Here is a 22,816-nt window from a genome sequence, read left to right as displayed (position 1 = left end):
GACACCCACTCACATGGCTGGGCCTGCAGGAGTTGCAGTGTTTGTGAGGTTAGTGTCCCACGGAACCACTGCCAACTGCAAATTGTTCTCTAGAATCGAAGGAGGAAACCTTGCCTCTGACCACTGAGGAGCTCTCGGGCCTCGTGCCGGTTCTCCACACTCAGCCCAGACTGCAGCCGTCTGGGAGCCACCATGCCCTTCAGTTTGGACCTTCAAGGAATTTAGATGGCTGCTCTAAATTCACTGCCCCTGACTCCAATCTGCATCCCACACCTTTTTAGGCTGAAACCTTGGTCCCACATTCATTTCTTTCTCTTTCACAAACTCCTCAGTCATTCAGGTGCCAAGGTAGTGACTGAATCTCTGACCCCCTTTCCATTCACAGAGCGATGCCTCTCTCCCTGGGAATTGGAACAGCAGAGGGGATCCCTGCACACATTCCTAACTTCCCCTGCCTCCAGCCTCCTGTCTCCCCTAAACTAGCCCACCTCATGCTGTTGCTAGAGAGACACACACATATTCAGACTGTGTCACTCCCCTGCTCAGGACTCTTTACTTGCTCTCTGTTGCTTGTAAAATAAAGTCCAAACTCCTCCTCATCCATGAGGCAATGAAATACAGTAGGAGGAACGAGAATGAGGGAATTAGAGAGACGTGGGTTCCAATTTCTGCTTTCATCACCTATTAGAAATGTGGCCTTGGACACATTTCCAAACCTCTCTTTGCTCCAGTTTCCTCAAGAATAAATAATACTGATCTCATGAAATTATTGGGGATTGGCAGAAAATAAAAAATAGGCTTCATTTATTGAATGCTTATAGCATGTTAGAATTTTTAAATGTATTATCTCATTTAACCTTTATAACCACGTTCTACTGTTTCCTCCTTTTTCTAAGACAAGGAAACTGGGACTCAGAGAAGCTAAGCAACTGGCCCAATTCTGGATCCCTCAGATTCCCAAGCGCTTACCCATGTACTGTGTGTAGGTAGGCAATAAATGCAGTGCCCTTTGACTTCTATTTTCTGACTCCAACACACCTTTTAAATTTTCTCGCATATCGCGCTTCTCCAAGCATGTTGTGATCTAGATGATCTGAATGATTCCACTGGCTAAGACTCCTTCTGGAAAGCCCTTCCCACATTTCTACCCATTGAAATCCGATTCTTAGTCCAATATCCAGTTTAAATGTCACTTCCTTCTCTGAGATTTGATTTCAAAATGTTATTACCTCCTTGGAGTCTCCATAATATTTGATATTTCTCTTATACAAAGATCATGTTCTCTCCTGTATTACTGATCCCCCCCTTTCCATATATGTCTTATGTTCCCTCATGGATCATAAGCTCTTTGCAGGGAAAGAACAGGTCTTGTCCATCTTTGTATGTCTCACAGTCCCAAGCTCAGTTCCTGGTACTTGCCAGGCACACAGCAAAGGTCTATAGGAGATTTAATTTTGGAGCAAATTTATTCAGGTTTTGAACAGCTGAGTTCAATTTACAGTTTGCATGCTGTGAAATGCTCCTCATATGTTAGAGGTGATATCACAGACTGAATAAGAGTTATGATGTGAGATGGAGATGTGGCCAATGAGCCTTTCTCTTCTATCAATAAAATGGCAGAGAGAGGGGACACTACATGGTCTGAGGGACAGGGACCAGCAGTAGGACGTCTTAGGTTTGCTATTCTAATTACTCTATTAAAAGAAAAAAAAGGCACACACACTCACTCCAAATAAGACTGTAGAAAGTATTCTGAAAGAAAAAAAATATTCTCTTAATCCGCCCAATTTATATTTGAGTAGCTTCCAAATTCACATGCCCAAATGCGTAAGTAAAAATACTGAAGAAAACAATCAGATAACACAAGTGGGAACTCAATCAGAGAAAGGTTCCCTAACATTGTAAGAAATATCACTCTAGGCAGAAAACCAGATCCTTAACTCTGAGAGGGAGCAGGTGGAGACACGATGAGGCAATCCTGCCTGGGCTGCACGCGGCAACCACTGTGCCTGGCGTGGGTAAGTATTTTCATTACAAACACAATGATAGGTAAAGGGCCAAATTATCAGTTCTGCAAAGGATTTCACACAGGATTGTGACACTGTGGCAGCTGGGAAATGCGAAAGTGTTGAAGGGAAACGGGACTGGAATCCGAGTTTACAAAGAACTTTGAGAGCAGTAGCAGTGCTGATGTCAGGTAAACGACAGCTTCAGTCAACATGCATGAAGTACAACTGGAAATGCAAACGCGCTGGTGAGAAATCTCAGCAGATGGAAAGATATTTCTGCAAAGAGTACAAGATTCTCAGGACTCCCTACCACCCCGTTTGGAAAATAGTTCCTCTTCCTAAGGAAATGATGTCGTTTCTATTTTCCTTTCATTCTTAAACTGTCAGGCTCTGCTTGCTGAACAGAGCACAACTCCAGGCAAGCCAACTGTTTTGAGGTTGTCAAAGCACAAGCAGTTGATCAATCAAGCAGTTGGATCAATCGCTCAGTAAGATGAAGACAGCCGAATGGTGGCCTAGCTTCACTGACATCCCCAGCCCAGGTCCCAGCAGAGACTAGTGAGACACAGATGGTGGGTTAAGTGGCATAAATGGACATAATTCAGCAGTGGTGAGGCGACCACTGAGGCAATCAGGAGGCTGGTTCATTTGTTTATCTGGATGATTAGTCGAGTAGTTTTTAAGTGTTCTGTGGTTCAGAAATTCTCCCTCACAGGCTCATCAAGTTCACATCCTTCCATGAGCCTGATATTTCCTCGAAAGAAGGAAAAGCCATGCTAAGCATAGGGTCAAGGCTTTGGTGGACCTTTATAATGACACACTTGCTGTGAGATAATGGCAATAAACAATGCATCCCGTGCCCCAAGTGTTTAAGAGTTCAAAGAAGTGTTCAACTGTGGTTGCTACCATCTTCCGAAAGAATCATAGAGCAAGACATGACTCAGGGCTTCCCAAGCAGCGTTTCCAAATTCCTCATTAACCTGTGATTGCAGAAACACAACAAAGACTCACAAAATACTTCACAGGAAGAAACTTTTTAGCATTCACCTGGATTTGAGCTTCTCTGATCAATAGTTCACAGAACTCCCTGCTACAAAATATGTGGACCACTGAAAAATGATTCCATGGATCAAATCATTTCAGGAGAGATTTTAGGTTAAAGGAAGGTAGATAGGTTTCTTTACAGAAGGGTGTGGCAGATGAGAGATGGCCCCAGATTCTTTGACATTGCTGCGCTCTATGTCCTCTACCCCTGGCTTTGCCTTCGACAGAACACAGTAGAAGGGATGCTGGGCCCTTGCTGGGCTCATGCAGGCCTGATGCAACTCATAACTTCCGTGTCTGGCGTCTTGGTGGGCTTGCTCTTGAGGGCTCCTTGCAGCTGCCCTGTGAGTGACCGACCCACTGTGGGCTTGAGACCGTTGAGCTGCCAGGACTGGAGCCCCAGGCAACCCCTGACTGCACCTGCCTGGAACCCCAGTGAGGACAGCCTGGCTGAACCTGGCCAGCCCTCAGCACTGGGAGGGATGATAAGCTGGTGTTCTAACAGCCTAAGTTTGGAGGTGGTTAATGAGCTGTCTCGCCCTTGATGGGTAATCTAATCAATAACTATTTATCAAATGAATGAATGACTGAGTTTTATAAATGTGAATCTTGAGGGGGGGGATATAGTCCACCATGCTTCCTAAATGTGACATCTAATACTTGAAGACAAATCCTATGAAACAGGGCTTGATGGAATACTAGTTTGAGAAACATTCAATTAGAGGATTGAAACAGTACAGTTTGGGAAATACTGGTCTAGTTGTACCCCTTTATGTTATAGATTAGACAAGTGAGGTCCTGATAGGGGAAGAGAGTTGCCAAGGGAAACAAAGCTAACTAGTAGGCTCCAACTACAAACTAATTCCCTTTTCTAGCAGAAGTAAATGCATATGGACGAAATGATTTCACTCACATAACCGCATTTCAGATAACTGATTATGAGGCTACTCACTAGATAGCCTACTATGTCTACTCTTTGTGTCCAACTGTTTTCCATGAGACCTCTCTTAAACAGTAGACTCCCAAAGAAGATATAAAAGTGTCTTTACTAGCCTGATGTCTAGATTAAGCTCAGTTTTAAATACAGCAGAATCTATAGCAATATCTTGGGCCTTTGGTTTTAAAATATTTGCCTGATGGAAATCCTTGCTTAAAACTTAAATGTCTGGAAGACTGAATTTTCAACTGAACTAGGTATGGGTGAGGGATTTCGATTTTAAGATTCCTTCAGTCTTATGTTACAAATTCCATTTCTCTTCCTCCATGTGGGAGGTAAATAATGTAATCTGAAGTTTGACTCAGTTCTTAAAACAATATAGTGAAGTATGTTAATACAGGTCAAAATCTGGGGTCTTTAACTTTAACTTTTCAAATACCATTACAGCCTATGCCACAGTTCCTGATCAAGTCTCCAAATCCAAGAACGACTTCAGTAGTTGGAAAAAAGTTTTATCTAATTATCTTCTTTTCCTACTTTGAATTGACTAACCGTGTATCTTTTTCTGGTTTTATCAAAGGGGCTGCCAGGACAAAAGCACATTCAATTTTAAGTAAGCTTTAGTTAGCAGACTTAAAACTGATCATGAATTTTAGTTTCAGTAACTTGCAATTTCTACACCCTTTGATAATTCACTTTAAAGAGCAAACTGTCTTTAATGACAAGGCTTAAAAGAGACGACCTTTCTGAACAAAATATGAAAGCTGAGAAGAGATAGTTCTTTTAAGGAAACTAAAATGACCTTGTGTTCTGAAGCTTTCCTTCCACCATTTTTGATGTTTTACCTTTCCTTTTTTCTCTTAGAAAGAAAGCTGAAATACCACTGCCTTCTGTGGATGGTGATGCACTTCAATAAGAGCTGCTAATTGTTAATTCAAACTCAGTTTCTTCTTTCTGCACTTTCTCTGCAGCGTCCTTAATGAGGTTGCTCATCACTATAAGCATATGCCTGCTTCTGAGGAAATCACTGGTCATCTATGACATTACAGGGGAATGTTTGAATCCAAGCAAATTCCCTTGAGTCACAGTCAATTCCTTTGTACAAACTATGAAGCAAGTCCATCCATTCTGTGCTCCCTTTCTCTGTGTCCTCCTTTTTCCTGCACTGTGCCCCTGGACCGCTGCCCTCTGAGTTGCTGGTTGTTGAGCGGGGAGGTTGCAAAATCAGAGGACAGACCCTTGAAATGGCTGGCTGTGTGGTGACACAGAAATGGTGGACTCCGACAGGACCAGGACATAGGCAGAAGACGGCAGCTGACTTTCCTGTCAACCCTTCTCCTGCCCAGCCCCATGACGCAACAGCCACACCAAGAACACTGCGATCCCACAGCTCCCCTGCTCAGCTTGCTTCTAGCGCTTTATCAGCCACCACCTGTTGACAGTTGCATGCTGAAATGTGAAAAGCACCGGTGGAGGGCTCAGGGGCCGGCAGCCAATAATAATAACTTGAAATGTAGCTAAAATAGGTAGTTGTGATGGACAATTGATCTTCTACCAGATAAAAGGATGAACTCTTAGATGATTTTATAATAAGGCACAATGTTTATAATTTATTTCCTGAGCAATTGCTTCTTCTCCCAGTAGCCATTTATACACTCAGTGCTCAGTTCTGTAAGGAATTTTAAACATGTCAAACGCAATTTTTCTTTCTCTTTCTTTATTAGAGAATTTTCCCAAAAATTTAGTATTTTTGAATAGGAATAGCCACTATTCCTATCACATACAATCAAACTGACCTAAAGTTTCAGTCCATTTACTCCCAGACATGTATGACACGCTTCAGATGGGAAACAGGATCTGGGTAATGTCAAAGGTACCCCAGTGTTAGTAATTCCATAACCCTTGAAATAAGGAAAAGAGAATCGCAGGCAACTTCCCAATCACCTACTGATATTTACTCAGGGAAAACAAATACTCTTGAGTGGGAGTTCAAATTCCAGCATCCACTACAATTCACAAAGTATTTTCACTTCAAGGAGTTAATAACTTCACTCATGGAATCTGTTGAGCTTCAATCTGTTTTTCACAGCCTGTAGAAAAGTACTTAACACAAATCATGTAGCCTTAATCTTTCCCTTCTGAGTACTGAATCATAGTCTGAGTACCAACTGTCCTCATTTGTCAGGTGGTTTTAATAGCACCTGCTGCAATTCTTGTTTTTCCTGGATATTCTTTCAGCCAGTGTTCTGATTTATTATCTATGCAAGAAAGGCCTGATCTTTCAAAGGATGGAGACTTATATTCCTGGAGGAGGGGTCAGGGTGAACATTAGGCAGAGAGGTGTTGGGGCCAGAGACGATTTTGTGCAAAAACAGACCTCTTGCTGATGGCCGGCCACCGGCAGTGTTCATGCTGATTTTGGCCCTGCCTTTAGAAGTGGCTGTAAAACCTGTTACTTCCTTATCATCTCCACGTCTCAGTTACAGTACCAAAAAGGGCAATTAATCCTTGCACAACAAACAACAGAGATGGGCGTGGGAAAGAGTAAAGAATTTTGAAAAAGGGTAAATAAACGTTCCGCCCTGTCCTTTTACAGTAAACTAGATGGTTACAGCCCTGCCCACAATCCAGATTTTTAAGTGTCTCAGAGGGCCCACTGCACGTGCCACAATGCAGTCAAAGACTATGGGAATCCATCCACTGCAACTCAAAATCTCCTTGGCAGACACGGCTGACCAATCAGCGCAGAGCTGCTCAAACACTGTGCACGGAAGCAACGCCATATTCTCTCAACGGGGAAACGGGACCAACCAAAGCTCATTCTACCTTCACTTGCCAGCATGCTGAGTGTCCTTCTAACGGGCTCCTACAATTTTAGGCTTCCTTAATGGGTGTCAATTGATACAATTAAAACAACCATAAAAAGAGATCAAGAGAATAACAATAAAACCGGAGCTGCCTACTTAAAATTCTTACGCTATCCTGCCTCGGGAGTCCGAGGATCAGATTGGAGACCAACACGACCAATGACAAGTACTTGGACTGATATCAGATGACCCAGTGATTTTTATTCTAAATAAGTGCATGGCTTATGGATTTGGTCTTTGACGGGACATCAGGTATTTTTCCCTGTAGTACAATTTGAGATTTGTCAGTATTTTCTAGGGAAAAAATACCATGTATATGTTATCCTTATTTTAGCAAATGAGGTGAAATAAAAAGTGGAAATAAAACTAAGTACAAAATAATATTTTAATAGTACATGAACATGAACATGAGAACAATCTGAACATGTTAAAAGTTTTGATATGATACTACAAATGTGATTTTGATCGTGTACAACTGGTAGAATTCTATGCAAAAGCGTGAACAGGGCATATATAAGAAATCACTTATTTTTCCAATATAAGCAATTCTCATACACATGCAAATGCACACAAATATGGAAATCAGAAATAAAGGAATGTTAAAAAATAACTTAGGCAGACACAAATAAAACCACCCCATTAGTATATGAGTGATGCATGTTTTTATGATCTTAATTACACTTAAGTATTAAAAAATGCCATTGATCTCACAGTTTACTTTGTAACAGCCAAATCTTCAAACCTGCTGGAAGAAGTCCACAGTGTAGCCCAGACACACATTACTCAGTTAAGTCTTCACACAGTTACCTGAAAATCAAAAATTTCAGTTATGTCTTTCTTTAGGTTAAATGGGAATGTCAATTGTAAAATATGATCACATTCAGGAGGAGTTGGATAGAGGTTAAAAAGGATACTTGAGATCAAAATTTCATCATTTATACCTGTAAGGGATCAAATTCCATCTATAGCAAGTAACAGAATCTTATGAAAAGTGAATGACACACAGGTCTTCGCTTTTATTTCAACGCCAAATAAGAGGTTCTGTCTTATGCTGCACTAAAAGGAAGGGCGTTTCACTGAACTAGAGCAGGAAACATCACCCATGTTAGTGATGTCCCTGGGAACCTTTGACTAAACTTCTCAGGCATCCCTGAGAAGTACACACTGCGTGTGCCGAAGTTAAGACATTGCCATATCACGGAGCCATTTATCTACTTTGGCTGGAGAACATCTGCAACAGCGCCAGACCTCCAGGGGGCATGGGACTTTGAAGACGGGGGCTACCATATTAAGAACCGCATCATCTCACCATCCTAAAGGAAAGACAGTGTCTCCTTAACCCTGCATCTGGGTTTTAAGACAATGTCTTGTCACGTACAACCTAAAAAGAGGGATAATTTCTTACTGTGACTCTGCAGATGAGAGGCCTGGACTTATCAGGAACCTGTAGATTCTCTCACTTCATTCTGATCATACTGACTATACACTGTGATTATTAGAGGTGGGTGACTTCTTAAAGGTAGGCTATTTACTAAACATAAGTCTTTTTTTCAAAATTGATAAATATGTTTATTTTAATAAAGACTTTACTGTCAAACCAGGAGTTTCACAGGTGCAAACAACACAATGTAATCAGAAGTCAGTCTGATCAAGGGCTGTACCTTCGGTTTTGGTATGTAGTCAGTTCTTCTTGAAGGATGGATGCTCTCTTTTGCAGAAAGTTAACCTAGAAAAGACACCTTGTATGAGAAGGGGTGAATCTAGCTTAAAGAGCAGTGTTGTGCTGAAAATATGGTAGGATTTGATTTAGATTCAGACAATTCCCTAGATAAAACTCAAGACTATTTGTTGAATGTGAACGTTGTTTTTTTTTTTTTTTACATTTAATCTCATTGCATCCCTACCAAAAATCTGTCAGAGCCACAGAATCAAGTTCAAATTCCTTATTGCAAAGCCATTTTGACTTGGCCCCAGCCTATTTTTGCTGCTTCATTTCTCCTCACACCCTTCCCACCACCACCACCTTGCGTACCATGTCTTTTATGCAGGCCATTTTCTCTCTGGAATGCCTGGCTGATCTTCCACTATTCAGTTCAAATGTCACCTCGCCTGCCTACTGAACCTCGACTCCTCCCCAGCTACTCATTGCCTCCTACCTTATGCAAAGTAGTGGCTCTGCCTCTATTATTATTAGCACTTCTTGTGCTAATAAACCCAAGAGCTCTTCTGGGGCAGGGAAGGATGGCATTTAGTCATCTTTGTATCCCTAGCTGCTTTTACAGAGCTGGGCATGTAGCTGGTATTAACTAGCTGTTGAATGAATGAATGAGTGAGCAGAAAGAAAATTACTGCTTTCTGGAAACCTCAATCCATCCTGGGGATTCCCTGAGGTTGGAGAGACAATATTTGGTTAGTGGAAAGAACCTAAGCTTTGTCTGGAGTTAGGCCAACTTGGGTTCAATTCCTGGCTTAGCCTCTATGGCTTTAGGAAAGTTACTTAAGCTCCTGAGGCCTCATCTGTGTAATGGGATTACTGACAACTACTTCCCAAGGTTATAATAATGATGGGAAATGACTGGTAGAAACTGCCCAGTGCAGAGCTCACGGCAAGCATCACCCTAAGCCCTTGCTCTTGAGGGCTGGGAATGGAGGAAACTGGAGGGCTTGGCACAGTCTCTTAAATCAGACTTTTACAACACGGTTTGCTTATTTTGAAGCATGAGTTTCTGTATGATTAAAGATACCTATTATCAAGGATAAATTCAGAAGCACCCTCAACGACCAAACTGGAACAGCTGGGGATAACTTACACTACAGCAGATGTAATCAAGAGGTAGTGGCGTTTGATCATTTTAGAATTGTTTACTTTTGCCTCTTAGGTCTGAACTGAAACCATGGCAACAGTCAATTCTGAAATACCGTTTTGAAAGAGTACAGCTGGCAGAATAGAAAATGTGCTTGCAAGAGAGGGAAGCACGGCCTGTCTAAATGGGTACACATCCAAGTGGCCCCCTCAGTTTTGCTCTCTCTAATATCACCCTGGTCTTAATTTTATCCAATTGTGTAGATAACCCATGGAACAATTGATAATTTCGACGGATGCAAGGATTACACTGATTCATCTTCTCTTCCCCCACCATGTTTTGCAATCGGAATTCCAACAATTCTCAAAAAACACAAGCACCTGTGCTTTCAAACTAAATTTGCTCACCCTATGCCTATGACTCCCCCACGCAGCTGCCGATGCTGAGGCCCTGACGCAGCTGGCAGCCCTCTCTTTCTGGGTCAACATCCAGTTTTAGGAGGCTGGAGTGGCTTTTATTACAGTGAAATGATATGAACGATAACAGAAGCCCTGCAGGTGGATATCAGATTTCTTTCTTTCTTTCTTTTCTAAAAAAAAGAAAACCTCCTCCCAAGGTGCCAGGTCCTACATAGCTGACCCTGTGGAGGCCCTCCTATGGAGTTAATGGGTAAACCACACCTCGAGAAGAGTTTTCATGTAAACAAAGATTACTTAACCCTTTGTATTTAACCCCATCCTGCAGCACTTACTTTTACATAAGAGAAGCAATAGCTAACAGTAGCATACAGACTTACGTATTTCAGGTTAAGAGGCTTTTCATTAAGGGGACTAGAAAAAGAACAGCTAAAATTTGCTTCGCACTTCATCTTACCCATTATAAATAGCTAATGTAACATCATCCAACTTATCATTTGTTTTATTTGTAAATAAAAGCACCTATTCTGTGACAGGCACAGAGGGCAAACACATCTTTCCCTCAGGGAGCTTTTCCAGAAAAAAGTATGTTTAACAACAGACAAGTGATTTGCATATATTTTCTCCTATTCCATGGTTGGTCTTTTCAATTGCTGAATGCTGTCTTTTGAAGTAAAGTTTTGAATTTTGATGAAGCCCAATTCATCTGTTTTCTTCTGCTGCTTGTTGTTTTGGTGTTATAGCTAAAAAATCTCTTACTTCAGGCACCAAGATATTCTCCTTCATTTAAGAACACTTCTTAGAGTTTTCTTCTAAGAGTTTTATAGTTTTAGATCTTACCTTCAGGTGCATGATCCATTTTGAGTTAACTTGTGTATAATGTGTGAGAAAGGACTCCAACTTCATTCTTCTGCATGCGGGTTATCCAGTTATTCCAGCAGCATTCTATCATTCCCTCATTTAATTATTTTGGAATACTTGTTGAAAAATCAATTGACCAAAAATGTGAGTTTTTTCCCTCCGGATTTTCAATTCTTTTCCATTGATTTATATGTCTATTATTTGCCAATATCTCGCTGTCTTGATTATTACGGCTTCGTAGTAAGTTCTGAAATTGGGATGTGTGTGTCCTCCAAATTTATTCTTATTTTTCAAGATGGTGGTGGCTATTCTGGGTCCTGCTATTGTTTTCAGCCAATCTCAGCCATACAGAGATTTTTAGAAATATGGAGGTAAAATTTTTTTTGTAGGAAAAAAGATACATTTTAAATTTCTAAGTGTATGAGAAATGGGAATATGTGAACTTTCTCATGCTGGAGTTAAACAACTCATTAGACTGGCTAATAGGTAAAAGCTGTTTATAGAGGTACATAAAGAAAACTTCTGTTGGAAGTTTTAAAATAATTTCAAGTATCTAAGTTTAAGCCCATTTCATCTCTCTTATATACTATATACCAAGAACTACACATTTCAGCAAAAAATATTTAACCTAATTGTCTGAATACTTTGTCATTACTCTGCTTTGAATTTACAATGCTTCTTGTTCTAACAACCATATAAAATACACCAGAATAAAAAATGCTTCTAACTTGACCAGGCTTTTGATTTCTTTTCACTTTCACACAGTGAAGAATGAGCACTGTGCTAGGTGATGGCATTTTGGGACTGGTACCAAGAATAAAAGGGTGAGGCTATATTGGAATGTGAACTGTAAAGAATAAAGTCAGCCATAACCAAACGATTCAATTTCAAGGGTACTTTTAAGAAAATCTCACTGAGACAATGACTTAAACTAGTAAGAAAAAAATTCTACAAAACCTCCAAAGAACAAACAAACCTCAATTAATCCTGGGTAGTAGATTTCGTTATGACATCATGTTGATTTCTGGCATCCACTCAGAATCAAATTTATCTGCAAGTCTCTTTTCCAGACATACACATCCCCTAAACCCTTGGAAAATGCCTTGATTCTAGTAATTACCTGTGACTTTAGAGAGGAAATGGTGTCTTCAAGTTCTTGTCTGAGAGATGCTGGCATCAACCCTTTGAATTTTGTTTCATATTCTTGTCGTATGTAAGTTATCTAAAGTGAAGAAAAAGAAAGCTTATTTTATTTGCCACAAAAATGACTGTTTTGAATTTAAAGAATCTGGGAATAATATTTATTTATCACAAAGATAAGTTTGTTACACATGGTTGGAAACCAGACAACAAAGACGACATAAGGGGAAACACAGCTACCAACTGAAAATGGTTCTCAGACTGTCTTTGTGTCTGAGAGAGGCAGTTTCTGAAACACCTTATTTCTTCAAAATCCTTGTTAGCACAATTTTCAGCATTGGACAAGTAAAATGCCTGTTCTATCCTCTCCACTCATGATGTACACACTATACTAATTCTGCATCCTATTCTTGGTCAGGATGTGGATTATGATCACAGAAAACTGTGATTTGAGGGTAATTCATGGTATGTTGTTGGTTGGATTAAGACACTCCCTTGAAATGGCTACTTACCTGGGTCCTCAATATAATCCATATGATTACGAAGATATGAATGAAGAAGAATCTACACTTCCACGTCTCCAAGTCTCCTCAGCACAGGTGGTCTAAAGTGCCCTTGTCATTGTGAGCTTCTCTGGTTCATAGGTTTCCCTCTCCCTCCAGAATACAACCAGTCTTGTGCTCAACTAACTGATGGTCATTGGGCTGGTAAAGGAAAGGTTAGTGGCTCACCCTATTCATCTCTCTAAAAGCTAAAGATAGAAACAAATGAGGAAAATGAAAGAAAAGTCTTTAGCAGAATATGCCTGAATAGGATGCAGAGGTTCATGCGTGTGGGCATGAATGTGAGCATGCATGTTTCGGTGTCTTTCTCTAGTCGTGTTTCCTTTTTTCTCTTCCTCTTAATCTGAGATATGATAGAATTAAAAAAATTTATTGCATGTGTGCCATGTGTGACTTACTGAATATTAAAACTGAATTGCAATGCACCCCATAAATGATTCATTGGATCCATCTAGAAATAATGTAATATACTATGAAAAAATGTGCAGTGGGGTTCAGTTAGATGAGTCTATGGATTTACAGAGGATAATTTAAAATTACCAACCTTTAATTCCCAACTTTTTGTAAGCTAAACTGAATTCCAGAAGAAATGTGTTCTAATAGCTCATTTAATTATCTACTAATATCTCATGTGAAATGTGATAGAATATAATTCTTTGGTTTTTGGCCAAGTGGTATTTTTTTTTGAGATATGTTATAATCTTGTGATTTTTACCTAAAGGAAAATCAGAAACAATGAAAAATGATCTTTCCCACTGATGCAATATTTCATTTTTTTCCATCTTCTCTTCTTGGACTTAAGTCCAGTAGTTAAATCTTTCAAATGACTCAAATGAAAGGCAAACACGAGGCAAAACACATGTTTTATAAATCAGACCTTAAGAGCAACATTTATTGAGGGTTCATAGGCCACTATATTGACTATATTTTTCTATCATTTAACAATGGTTCTGAAATTTTGAGCTACTAACTCTTTTAAAAAGACTCACATGTGCTCTATTTCAGGTATCCTTGTTTTAGAGTGTCTGCCCACTGGCTGCACATTTGAAAGACCACTCTGCTGGGTATAAAAATGCTTCACTCCCACTTTCTTTCTCTCAGAAGTTTGGAGGCATTTTTCAGTGTCTTCTGGCATTGCTTACAGCTATGGTGAAGCCTGAAGCCAGGCTAGTATTTTCCCCCAGGTTGAATGTGACTTCCCTGCTTGGACGCCCATAAGATCTTCTATGTGATTCAGTAACTTCACTGGGGTATGTAATGGTATTAATGATTTTATATCAGTTTTCCTGAGACATTGTATGGGTCTTTCCATCTTTAAATTCAATTCCTTGAGGACAAATTTCTTCTGTTAGAATGGTTTGCATTCTATTATTGTTATATATGATTTTTTTCCCCCTAATTGTTCTCTTCCATGGGAACATAGATTTTGCATGTATTGGCTCTTCTTTGACAATTACAATCTTCTACAATTACAATTTTCTCTGTTACTTTGCTTTCTCATTTTTTATATCTATTTTATACATTAATTTCATTTTGTGTGATTTCCTCTAGTCTGATCACCATATTTGTTGCGTGTTTTCAGTTATGATTTTTCTGTTCTTGTTTTTTCAAGTATGGTTTCAATCTTTCTGTAGTTTTTTTGATTCTGTCTACCATTTTTCCTAAGTTCTGAGAGACCACTTTTCATCTCTATTGACTTATATTGTCTTTAAACATATATCTCTTCTTTTTTATTCTTCTCCATCTCCATTCACCTTTTTTCTTGACAGAAGATATATCAATGTATTTTGTAAATGCTTTCACATTGCAATGAACTGTGGTATAAAGAACTGTAATTTGTCTGAACCTTCCTTCTGCTTCTTAAGTAGTTTCCCATTTGATCTTTATTTCTTTGCTTTTTGTTTACATTCCTTCTTTCTTTCTCTCTTACTCTAGCAAGGTCTTATGCTAGCTGTTCTTTTTTTTCTTAAAAAGAAACGAACCTCACTTTTGCATAGGCCCCACTATTTGCTGAATGTTGAGGTAGGGGGAGTGGGCTGGGGAGAAGGCCACAGCTATGATTTGGTCTTATTGTCCTCAATATCCTTTGACCAAATCTATTATTTTTTTTCCTCTTGGGGCCCATTTCTTCTCAGTTTTCAAGTACTTTGGAGGTCAAGGGAAAGTCCTTAAGCCCTTTGGTTCATGCTCATAGTTCCCCTTGACTCTTTTGCCCCACTTCCCTTTTCACAACTGATGGTATCTCGATATTGGCAGCTAGGGCACAAACAGCAGAAAATCGCGTGTGAGCAAGCCTGCTCTTTGATCACCAGTATCCCTTCTATCACTTTTTAGATTCCAGATGCTATATGTTCCAACTTTTATTGCGGATCCAGACATTTCTACTTCCTGTCTACTTGTTTTTATTATTTTGGTGATCTGAGTGAACTTAAAATAAGCCCTTGGAAAATCTGAAATTACCTTACCTATGAGTGAGACTATCCATCAGAAAAATGTTACTACCTTAAATCCTTAAACCCAAATCCTGAATTTAAAAGTCTTTATACCATGAAGAATCTTGTTACTTTAATAAAGTCATGGAAAATTTTAACCAATCTGTTTTATCCTATTTATAAGGTTAATAATGGTACTACTAGCAAACATTTATTGAGTACTTTCTATGTACCAGATAAAATTCTAAGTGCTTTAATAAGTGCTTGATCCTTCTGACAACACAATGAGGTGAGCACAGAGAGGTAAGCCGGGATTAGGACTCAAGGAGTCTGACTTGCAAGCACATATTCTTAGCCACTAGGCTCTGCAGCTTCTCAGTCTTTCCAAATGCTGAAATATTTCTTCCACCTCAAAGGAAAAGGACCTCACAAAAACCAGTCGGAGCAGTTTCACCCACTGTACACTTGTGCGCTCCCTAGCATGAGGGCAGCTGGGGGAAGGGAGATGGGATGTACCACTACTGTCTTTCCAGACATCCATCTAGCCTTTGCTCTATTTTTTTAAGTGACAGTGATAACAACGACAATAACAATTGGTTCCAATATGGTATGGTTCCCCCTACTTTCCCATTGGCTTAACATTTTACTTTCTTAAACATTTATATACAAGACTAATTTAAAAAATCTATATAAATGCAATGCACATATTGACCTAAAATGAAAGTTTCACATACCCCCACATAAGAATAAATTTAAAGTCCAACCAGTAAAGGCTATGTCTAAGTTTGTCACATGGCAAAATGAAGAAGAGGAAGTAAAGAATTCCTTCACGTCACTTTTGACTCCTACTACTATTTTTCTTTCCCCACCTCTGATTCAGGATGTGTTTGCGGGGCCTTAATGAAGGAGTGATACCAGTTACCTTAGACTAGCCACAAACCATTAACTGCTAAATACGTCTCTCTCCCTTCTTCTTCCTGCCTTCCTCCGTTTCCCTTGTGATACTGATCTGGCCTGACAACAGATGAAGACCCAAGAGGAAGGTGAGTTGATCTAAGCAATGGTTTGATGGACATAAAATTGCTTTCATTAAGGGAGTTCAAATTTTATATATGAATCTTATTATTAGGTTTGAATATTAATTTTAATTAGTATATAATCCTAGTGAGTGGCATTTGTTAAATGTAGGAGAATTCAAAGACTGTTCTTGCTTAAGTACTTCTGGAAAGGAATTTCCAGGACTGTTGTGGCTCGTTTCCATCCCATTTCACCAAATGTATTGTATATAAGTAATTATCTGCTCTTCTACATTCCTCAACTGCATTACACTAAATAGTCATAAGGCTCTCTCTCTCTACAATGGTTACTTTTCTCTCCACTTTCCTTCATCTTCTTTCCTTTAGCAGAGGAAGATTAGGAAACTCAGGACATCGTGACAAACAATGACATTCCTGTAACATGATAAATCCCTATAAACTGAGGAAATGGAGTATGTGTATCAGGGAACCCATGTGACTAAAGATGGCTGTGCTCTGCACCATTGCAACAGACGGCCCACCTTTCCCTCAAAGGCATAGCATTGACGTGATTTCCTTTAAATTTTAAAGTGGACTATGAAGACCAAGAACATCCATTGCCAGAGTTTAACACTGCAATTAAGTAAAACGTATCCTGGGTAATCAGACAAACACTCATTTGCATAAATAGAAGTCTACAAAATGTACAGCACATGTAGTTGCCTTGAGCCAAGCGGGTCTCTGGAGATATATAATTCCATGTGACACTGAAAAAAGTGCACCTTGAAAATCCATTATTTCATTAAAAATGTGGGAGAGCTAAAAAATATTTAGTGTGAAAGACACTGTATCAGTCATGTTAATATGTCAACTTCCTGTTATGTATTAAAACAATAAATAAGGTAGAAGTGTGCAACTTTGTAGAAACAATTTAGGGATGGTGCCTCAAACCAAGCTATTTTATTACAAGTGTCTGTGTGCCAAACACTGAATTCACTTTTGAAGAGATGAGAAATGGAGAGGCCACCTACTGAGTCACCACTGGTACATGGTGTGGTTGCTTTATTTATTATTGTATTTTGAGGAAAGAGTAAAGAATTTCAGGAAAATGAATGTAACAGATATCACTTTACAAAATCCAAGCAAGCATTTCTGGGGTCAGTCCAGCAGAGGAAAAAGGGAACGAGGAAAGGAGATCTGTCGATGTGATCCCCACTTCCCTGCATCGCTCCTGGGACCACCCCAGTCCCCAAGAGCTTCCTCTCAGCTGGGCCTACAGCAATACCGGTGTGTCGGTTTTGTTTTTTGAATTGAATTTGCTCAACCTTTAAAATCAAAATCAAAATGCTTTATGTGGCCAAAAAGGTCTTGAACAGTCTAGCCCCTCTCCAGCTCTCGCCCTCCTGTCACCCCAGAGAGTCCCCTCATGTCCCCAACATCAGGCATGTTAGCTTTCTTTCAGTTCATTCACCAAATGGCGGAATGCTTGCCAGGGCCTTCCCCATTTTTCTCTCATTGTTTCTTCCTGTTCGTGCGGTTCTGCTACTCCTTTATCTGGACCTCTGGATGGTGGAAGGTCTTGCTCTGTGGTGGTATCACGGATGTTGTAGATCCAGGAACCCGGCATGTTGGGCCCTGGAGAGGAGGCTCGGTCCGGCGCAGCCGCCTCCCACCTTCGTTTGGAAAAGCCACGGCTCGGGGTGAGGCAGGCAGCAGCTCTCGTCAGCTCCCTTTCAAGAACGGGGGCCACGACCAGCCTTTGCTTTCAAGCTTGGAACGAGCCTCTTGTCATTTACCGGGCAAGGAGCCCTTTCAGCAGGTTTGGGCCCCGTTACCCCCGCGCCCTTCTTCCCAGCTGCTCTGAGCGCTGTTGGACTCAGGATCCCGTGCTGCGGCCGCAGCTCACTCACCACTTCGGGGTTCCATTCCATTTCTAGGCCACACAGATGTTCTTTTGCTTTTGATACCAAATAAACCATTTAACTCTTCTGGTTCTCTCTTTTACCAGTCGTGGTTGAATGTTTGGAGCGGAAGGGGGTGCCTCATAACATGACCATCTTGTGCAGGAGGACAGACTATTTTGTAACTGGCCTTTAAATTAACATAGTAAAGTGTAGGGGTGAATAGCTCGGATTCTGGAACGGGGATGTTTGGAGCAGAGTCCGGGTTGTGCCCCTAAACTGTGCGCCCTGGGAAGGTTAATGTTTCGGTGCCTCAGTTCCCTTATTAGGAAAATGGGAATTATAGCTTCTCAAGGCTGTTGTGAGGATTTGATTTGATACATGTTGAAGTTTTTTAAGAGTGGCATTTAGTAAATGTTCAAAAAGTGTTATTATATCACATAATGGAGCTTATACATATATATTCATTGTATTATTATATATATGCATATATATAAACAATTACATATATTTCATTTAGCCAATCCTCTATCATTAGACTTTCTGATTTCTAATTACATGCAATACTATCAATTTTTATAGCAAATTATTTGCATATATTCATGATTCATTTAAGGACTCCATGTAAACCTCTTCTCCATTTTTTGTTATCTTCTGATTACACCAGTACATAATGACAAAGAGCTTCTATGAAATCAGAATCGACTTTAAATGAATTTCTGTTTTATAATTAAAATAATCTACATACATTTGGGAAACAGTAGTTCCTGTTTTCGAGCCTGATTTATCCAGGCTACTGACAATGATTGGTGTACACAGGGGTTTTCTCAGACCCCCGCCAATAGCTCTGGCCCACAGGTGGGGAATCCTTGCTCCATACTACATGGTTTAAGGGAAGGGTCTCAGCTCAAATCGATCTCTCCTGCCATTCTGGATTTCTACCAACTAGAAATATATGGGAAGGTTAAGGGAAATTATCAGATGCTTCTGCTCATTAGTTTACTTAAACCCTGTCCTTCTAACACCTGGCTTAGCTGAATGTCATAGAGCAAATGGAATTTGGCTGATGAGTAAACTGTAGGGGGCTAGAGCAGGGGGACAGGAATAAGAGGCAACTTTACAGCACAGTATATGCTCTGAGGGGTGAAGGGGTGAGTATTGCAGAAGGGGGCTCAGGGTGAGTAGACAGCATCAAAAAGACACTAGGCTTTTGGAGGGCACTGAAAGGCAGGTAAGAGGTGGGCAGGAGGGAGGAGCACAGGGAAGGGGGCTGCTGAGCGACCAGGTGTAAGGCAAACAGAAATGGGGGGATGTTTCTGAGCAACAGGCCTCCATGCAGCAGAAAGTTTTTGCATGGACATTGTAGGGGAGTGGGTGTATAGAACCGACAGGTTTGACACTGAATTTCAATGTGGTTTGAAGAAGAAGAAGGAAAGACATAGTAGTAAAAGATAGTGCCAAAAAAGGTGCTCTAGTGCAGCTGAGAAAAAATGCACTGCCTCCTAAGAAATTTCATTTTTATTGGGGTTAAGGTAGTATGTGTTGCCACAGCAACAGTCAAGAGAGATCCATTTTAAGAAAGGTGCTCGGCAGCAGAGCTTGCGTACTTTGATTCTAAAATACAGAGTGAAAATGTAAAGGTAGCCACAGTTTTCTTAACAACCTTTAAAATATTCCTTTCCTCCTCTTTCTTCAATATGAATTTATCTTACACTTCTTGATTCCAAATGGTAGTCTCTCAGACGGAGGCTGCTGCTTGTGGGAATCCTCCATTCCCTGCCCACAGAGCCCGGTTTCCACCCCAAGGGAGAGAAGCCTGCTGCCGGCGGGGCCCCCCAGGAGAGGGGCCGGCTGATGCAGGAAGCAGCTGTGGACCCCTGCAGTGGGAGGGTGGCTTGAACGAGTTTCCGAGAAGGATTTTGGCTTTATGAGCAAGGTTCAGTTCTCTGATATGGTGGAGAAAATGGAGGCCTGAGAATGAAGAGAATGATTTGAACCTAGCTCTTTAGTTAGGTTTACATGCTCTAAACCCAGCTTCAGGCAGCTGAAAAAATTCCTGCCACCAGAAAGAAAATGTGGGTCTAAAAAGTACAAGATTTAACACACATTGAAAAGACGGGACCAGGTAAGATAGCCAAAGGCCAGAAAATTACCAGTGAACTGCCCAAATCTGTTCATGAATCACAGGCTTAAATATCTAATAAGAAGACCGAGGCTGTCACATGAATAAACACATGTGGATATCACAATTTCGGATGATATTCTGCATGCAAGCTGCACGTTTTACCTCCTGATGGAGATGAAGAAGCTGGAACCACACTGCAGGGCTCCTGTACATAAAGGCGGCCTTTGGAGGTACTCTTAGAATTTCACAAGGTATATGTAGTGGATACTTGTGAGTTTTGTCTACCAGCATTTATTCAAGAGTCTTGGGGTAGCTGGAACCCACTCCTCCCCCACGATGACCCACCAAGGCCTTCGGGGTGGAGCGTGTGACGGAGCCCAGACGATCATCACAGCACATTCCCCTGCGCCTTGACTGTTTAGGGCCTGGGTACTCGATTTAAGTTCAGGTAACCAGAGTCACGGGGCAGATTCTCTGTGATCCAGTGGATTTCACCTGGGGGGCTGTCATTCTGGGGTTGTGACAGCCACCTTGTTACCATGGAGAGAGACAGACAGATTGAGAGTGGAGCCCACCCAGAGGAAGAAGATTCAAGAAAGAGAGAAACTGGGCCCTTTGAAAAGTGGCACCTGAAATTAGCTCTGTCCTTAGATTTTTCAGTTTCGATTGCATTTTCTGTCACTTGAAACAAAAAGAGTCCTAGTCCAAACAATGTAGAATATGCAAAACATTAACTTCCATTTGTGTGTGTCTATTCAACCAGGGGTCAGCAAATTTTGGTCTGCAGACCAAATCTGGCCCATCAACTATTTTTATAAATAAAGTTTTATTGGAACACAGTCAATGCTCATCTGTTTATGCATTATCTATGTCTGCTTTTCCATGACAAGACAGGGCTGAGTGGTCTTGACAGAGCCCCTATGGCCTGCAAAGCCTAAGATATTTTTTGTTTAGCCCTTTTCAGAAAGCTGGTTGACCCCAGTAACAGAATGTGAGAACCCAAGGTAGGGACTGTGTGTGTTTTGCTAACTGCTGCAGCTCCAGCATTTAGCTCGATGCCTGACATATGGTAGCAACTCAATAAATATTTGCTGAGTGAATGAATGAATCAAAACCTCAGAGCATACAACTGTTGGTGTTAAGCCAGTCTTTGTCTTAAGCTGACAGGATCTTCAGAATGTCTAGAGTAAACTAATCATACAATCTTTCCTGAAATACAAAGAGTGGATTCTGTCTTCATGTATTGCAGTTCTTAATCAGCACAGTGGCTATTAATAAGTAGGCCAGCTTCAAAGCTAAGAAAATCGGAGGCAAACACCAGGGCCTAGAGGGCTGCTGAGATCAAAAGGGATCTCAGAGGTCTAGCCTGAAGGAGGGGAGTTCGTTTCAGCCACACTCTGTTCCCTTCTCTACATTTCTTCCCTCTTACTCACTAGTGGACTTTTTATGGAGTTGTGATATTAAGCGACGCATGCTTCTCATTTCTCCCCTAAAATTAAAAGCCAGCTCCTTTCTCATTAGAATATATACGTTTGGTTTCTATTTGTAATGTGTTTCTTCCTAGTAATATTTGTCCTAATATTTTTCTTCAGTTAGGTTAATATATACTATGAACACTCCCTTACTCCCTTCCAAAGAAAAGCGAGTAGAAGTCCTTTAGCTGGTGAAACATGCAACCCTTCCAGATGCTGCGGACGAGGAAGGTGGGGTGGGCACGGCTGGGGAGGGATGTGCTGAGGAGCACAGGCACTTGGAGGGCCAAGTTTGTCTGTGAGAGGGAAGCAACTCGTCTCTGAAAGGTCTGGAGAAAACCCCCAGGAGCGGAATAGAGGTTTTTTCACTTTTGTTTACAGCGCCTGGCCTTCCTCTCGGAGAGGACCAGCCCGTTATAGCTGAGACTAGACGTCCTGAAAAGGTAGAGCCCAGCTACCCAGGACCAAAAACCCAACCAAGGGGCAAAAAAGAAAAAGACTCCTGGGACTTTGAACTGACTTTCTTAATAAAAGGCCCAAAAGACTTATGGAATGAGATTGGCATTCGGTAAGGCTGAGGGGGTTTAGGCGCCCATTTGATTTTTACTCTTTGTATGTGGAGGTAAGGCTGGAACACTTGGCACATAGTAAATGTTCAGTAAAATGGACTGAAAAGCTATGGCTGAATGGGTAGGTGACACCTTGAAATTATGGAAGGCAGTAAAAGTCATGCCAATAAGTTTTGATCAAATGTAGTAGAAAATAAAGAAGTAAAAAGAAAATGGTACTTAGGAACACCTGCCTTATTCCAGGCACTGTATTAAGGAACCAATATGTAATCTTTCACATACTGTGAAGATTCACTTAATCCGTATATAAGATCAGGGAGACAGACAATATCACACCCATTTCATAGATAGGGTGTGATCGGCTCACGGTGAGCGACCACAGGAACGAGGGCTGAAACCTGACGTCTAAACCCTCGCCGTGCCCACGTATTACTAGGAAGTGAAAGAGCGAGGAGGACACACCCAGAAATACTGGGAAGAAATCTCAGGGCAGGAGATGGCCTGGGACTCCAGGGACAGCAGGATGTCGGGAGTGATCTAGGCGAGCGAGGAGCTCTTATTCTAAGGCAACAGCTCCGGAAAGGTCAGAGAGCAGAAGCTGACAATGAACTGGCTTGTAAAAAAGTGAGAGATGAGTTAAATGAGAATTTATGGCCCAGA

General features: G+C 40.9%; 1 protein-coding gene across 6 annotated transcripts in view; it reads right to left on the bottom strand.

Moving 5' to 3' along the window:
• Window positions 1-6,626: 6,626 nt before the first annotated feature.
• CEP112 (centrosomal protein 112) overlaps window positions 6,627-22,816 on the bottom strand; it is a 405,933-nt gene continuing 389,743 nt past the window's right edge. For 4 of the 6 annotated variants that reach the window (XM_057501633.1, XM_057501632.1, XM_036899724.2 and 1 more), the window contains exons 25-27: window positions 12,059-12,160; window positions 8,519-8,583; window positions 6,628-7,664 (exon numbers count right to left, since the gene is read on the bottom strand). In XM_057501633.1, coding sequence (XP_057357616.1) covers window positions 7,661-7,664; window positions 8,519-8,583; window positions 12,059-12,160 — 171 coding nt within the window. In that variant the 3' untranslated portion in view covers window positions 6,628-7,660. Of the gene's footprint in view, window positions 7,665-8,518; window positions 8,584-12,058; window positions 12,161-22,816 lie in introns of all 6 variants that reach the window. The other 2 variants (XM_057501634.1, XM_057501635.1) reach the window with 1 other exon arrangement.

This window comes from Manis pentadactyla, chromosome 4 (assembly GCF_030020395.1).
Source record: "Manis pentadactyla isolate mManPen7 chromosome 4, mManPen7.hap1, whole genome shotgun sequence".
NCBI lineage: Eukaryota > Metazoa > Chordata > Mammalia > Pholidota > Manidae > Manis > Manis pentadactyla.
This window is presented reverse-complemented; position numbering and strand designations above follow the sequence as displayed.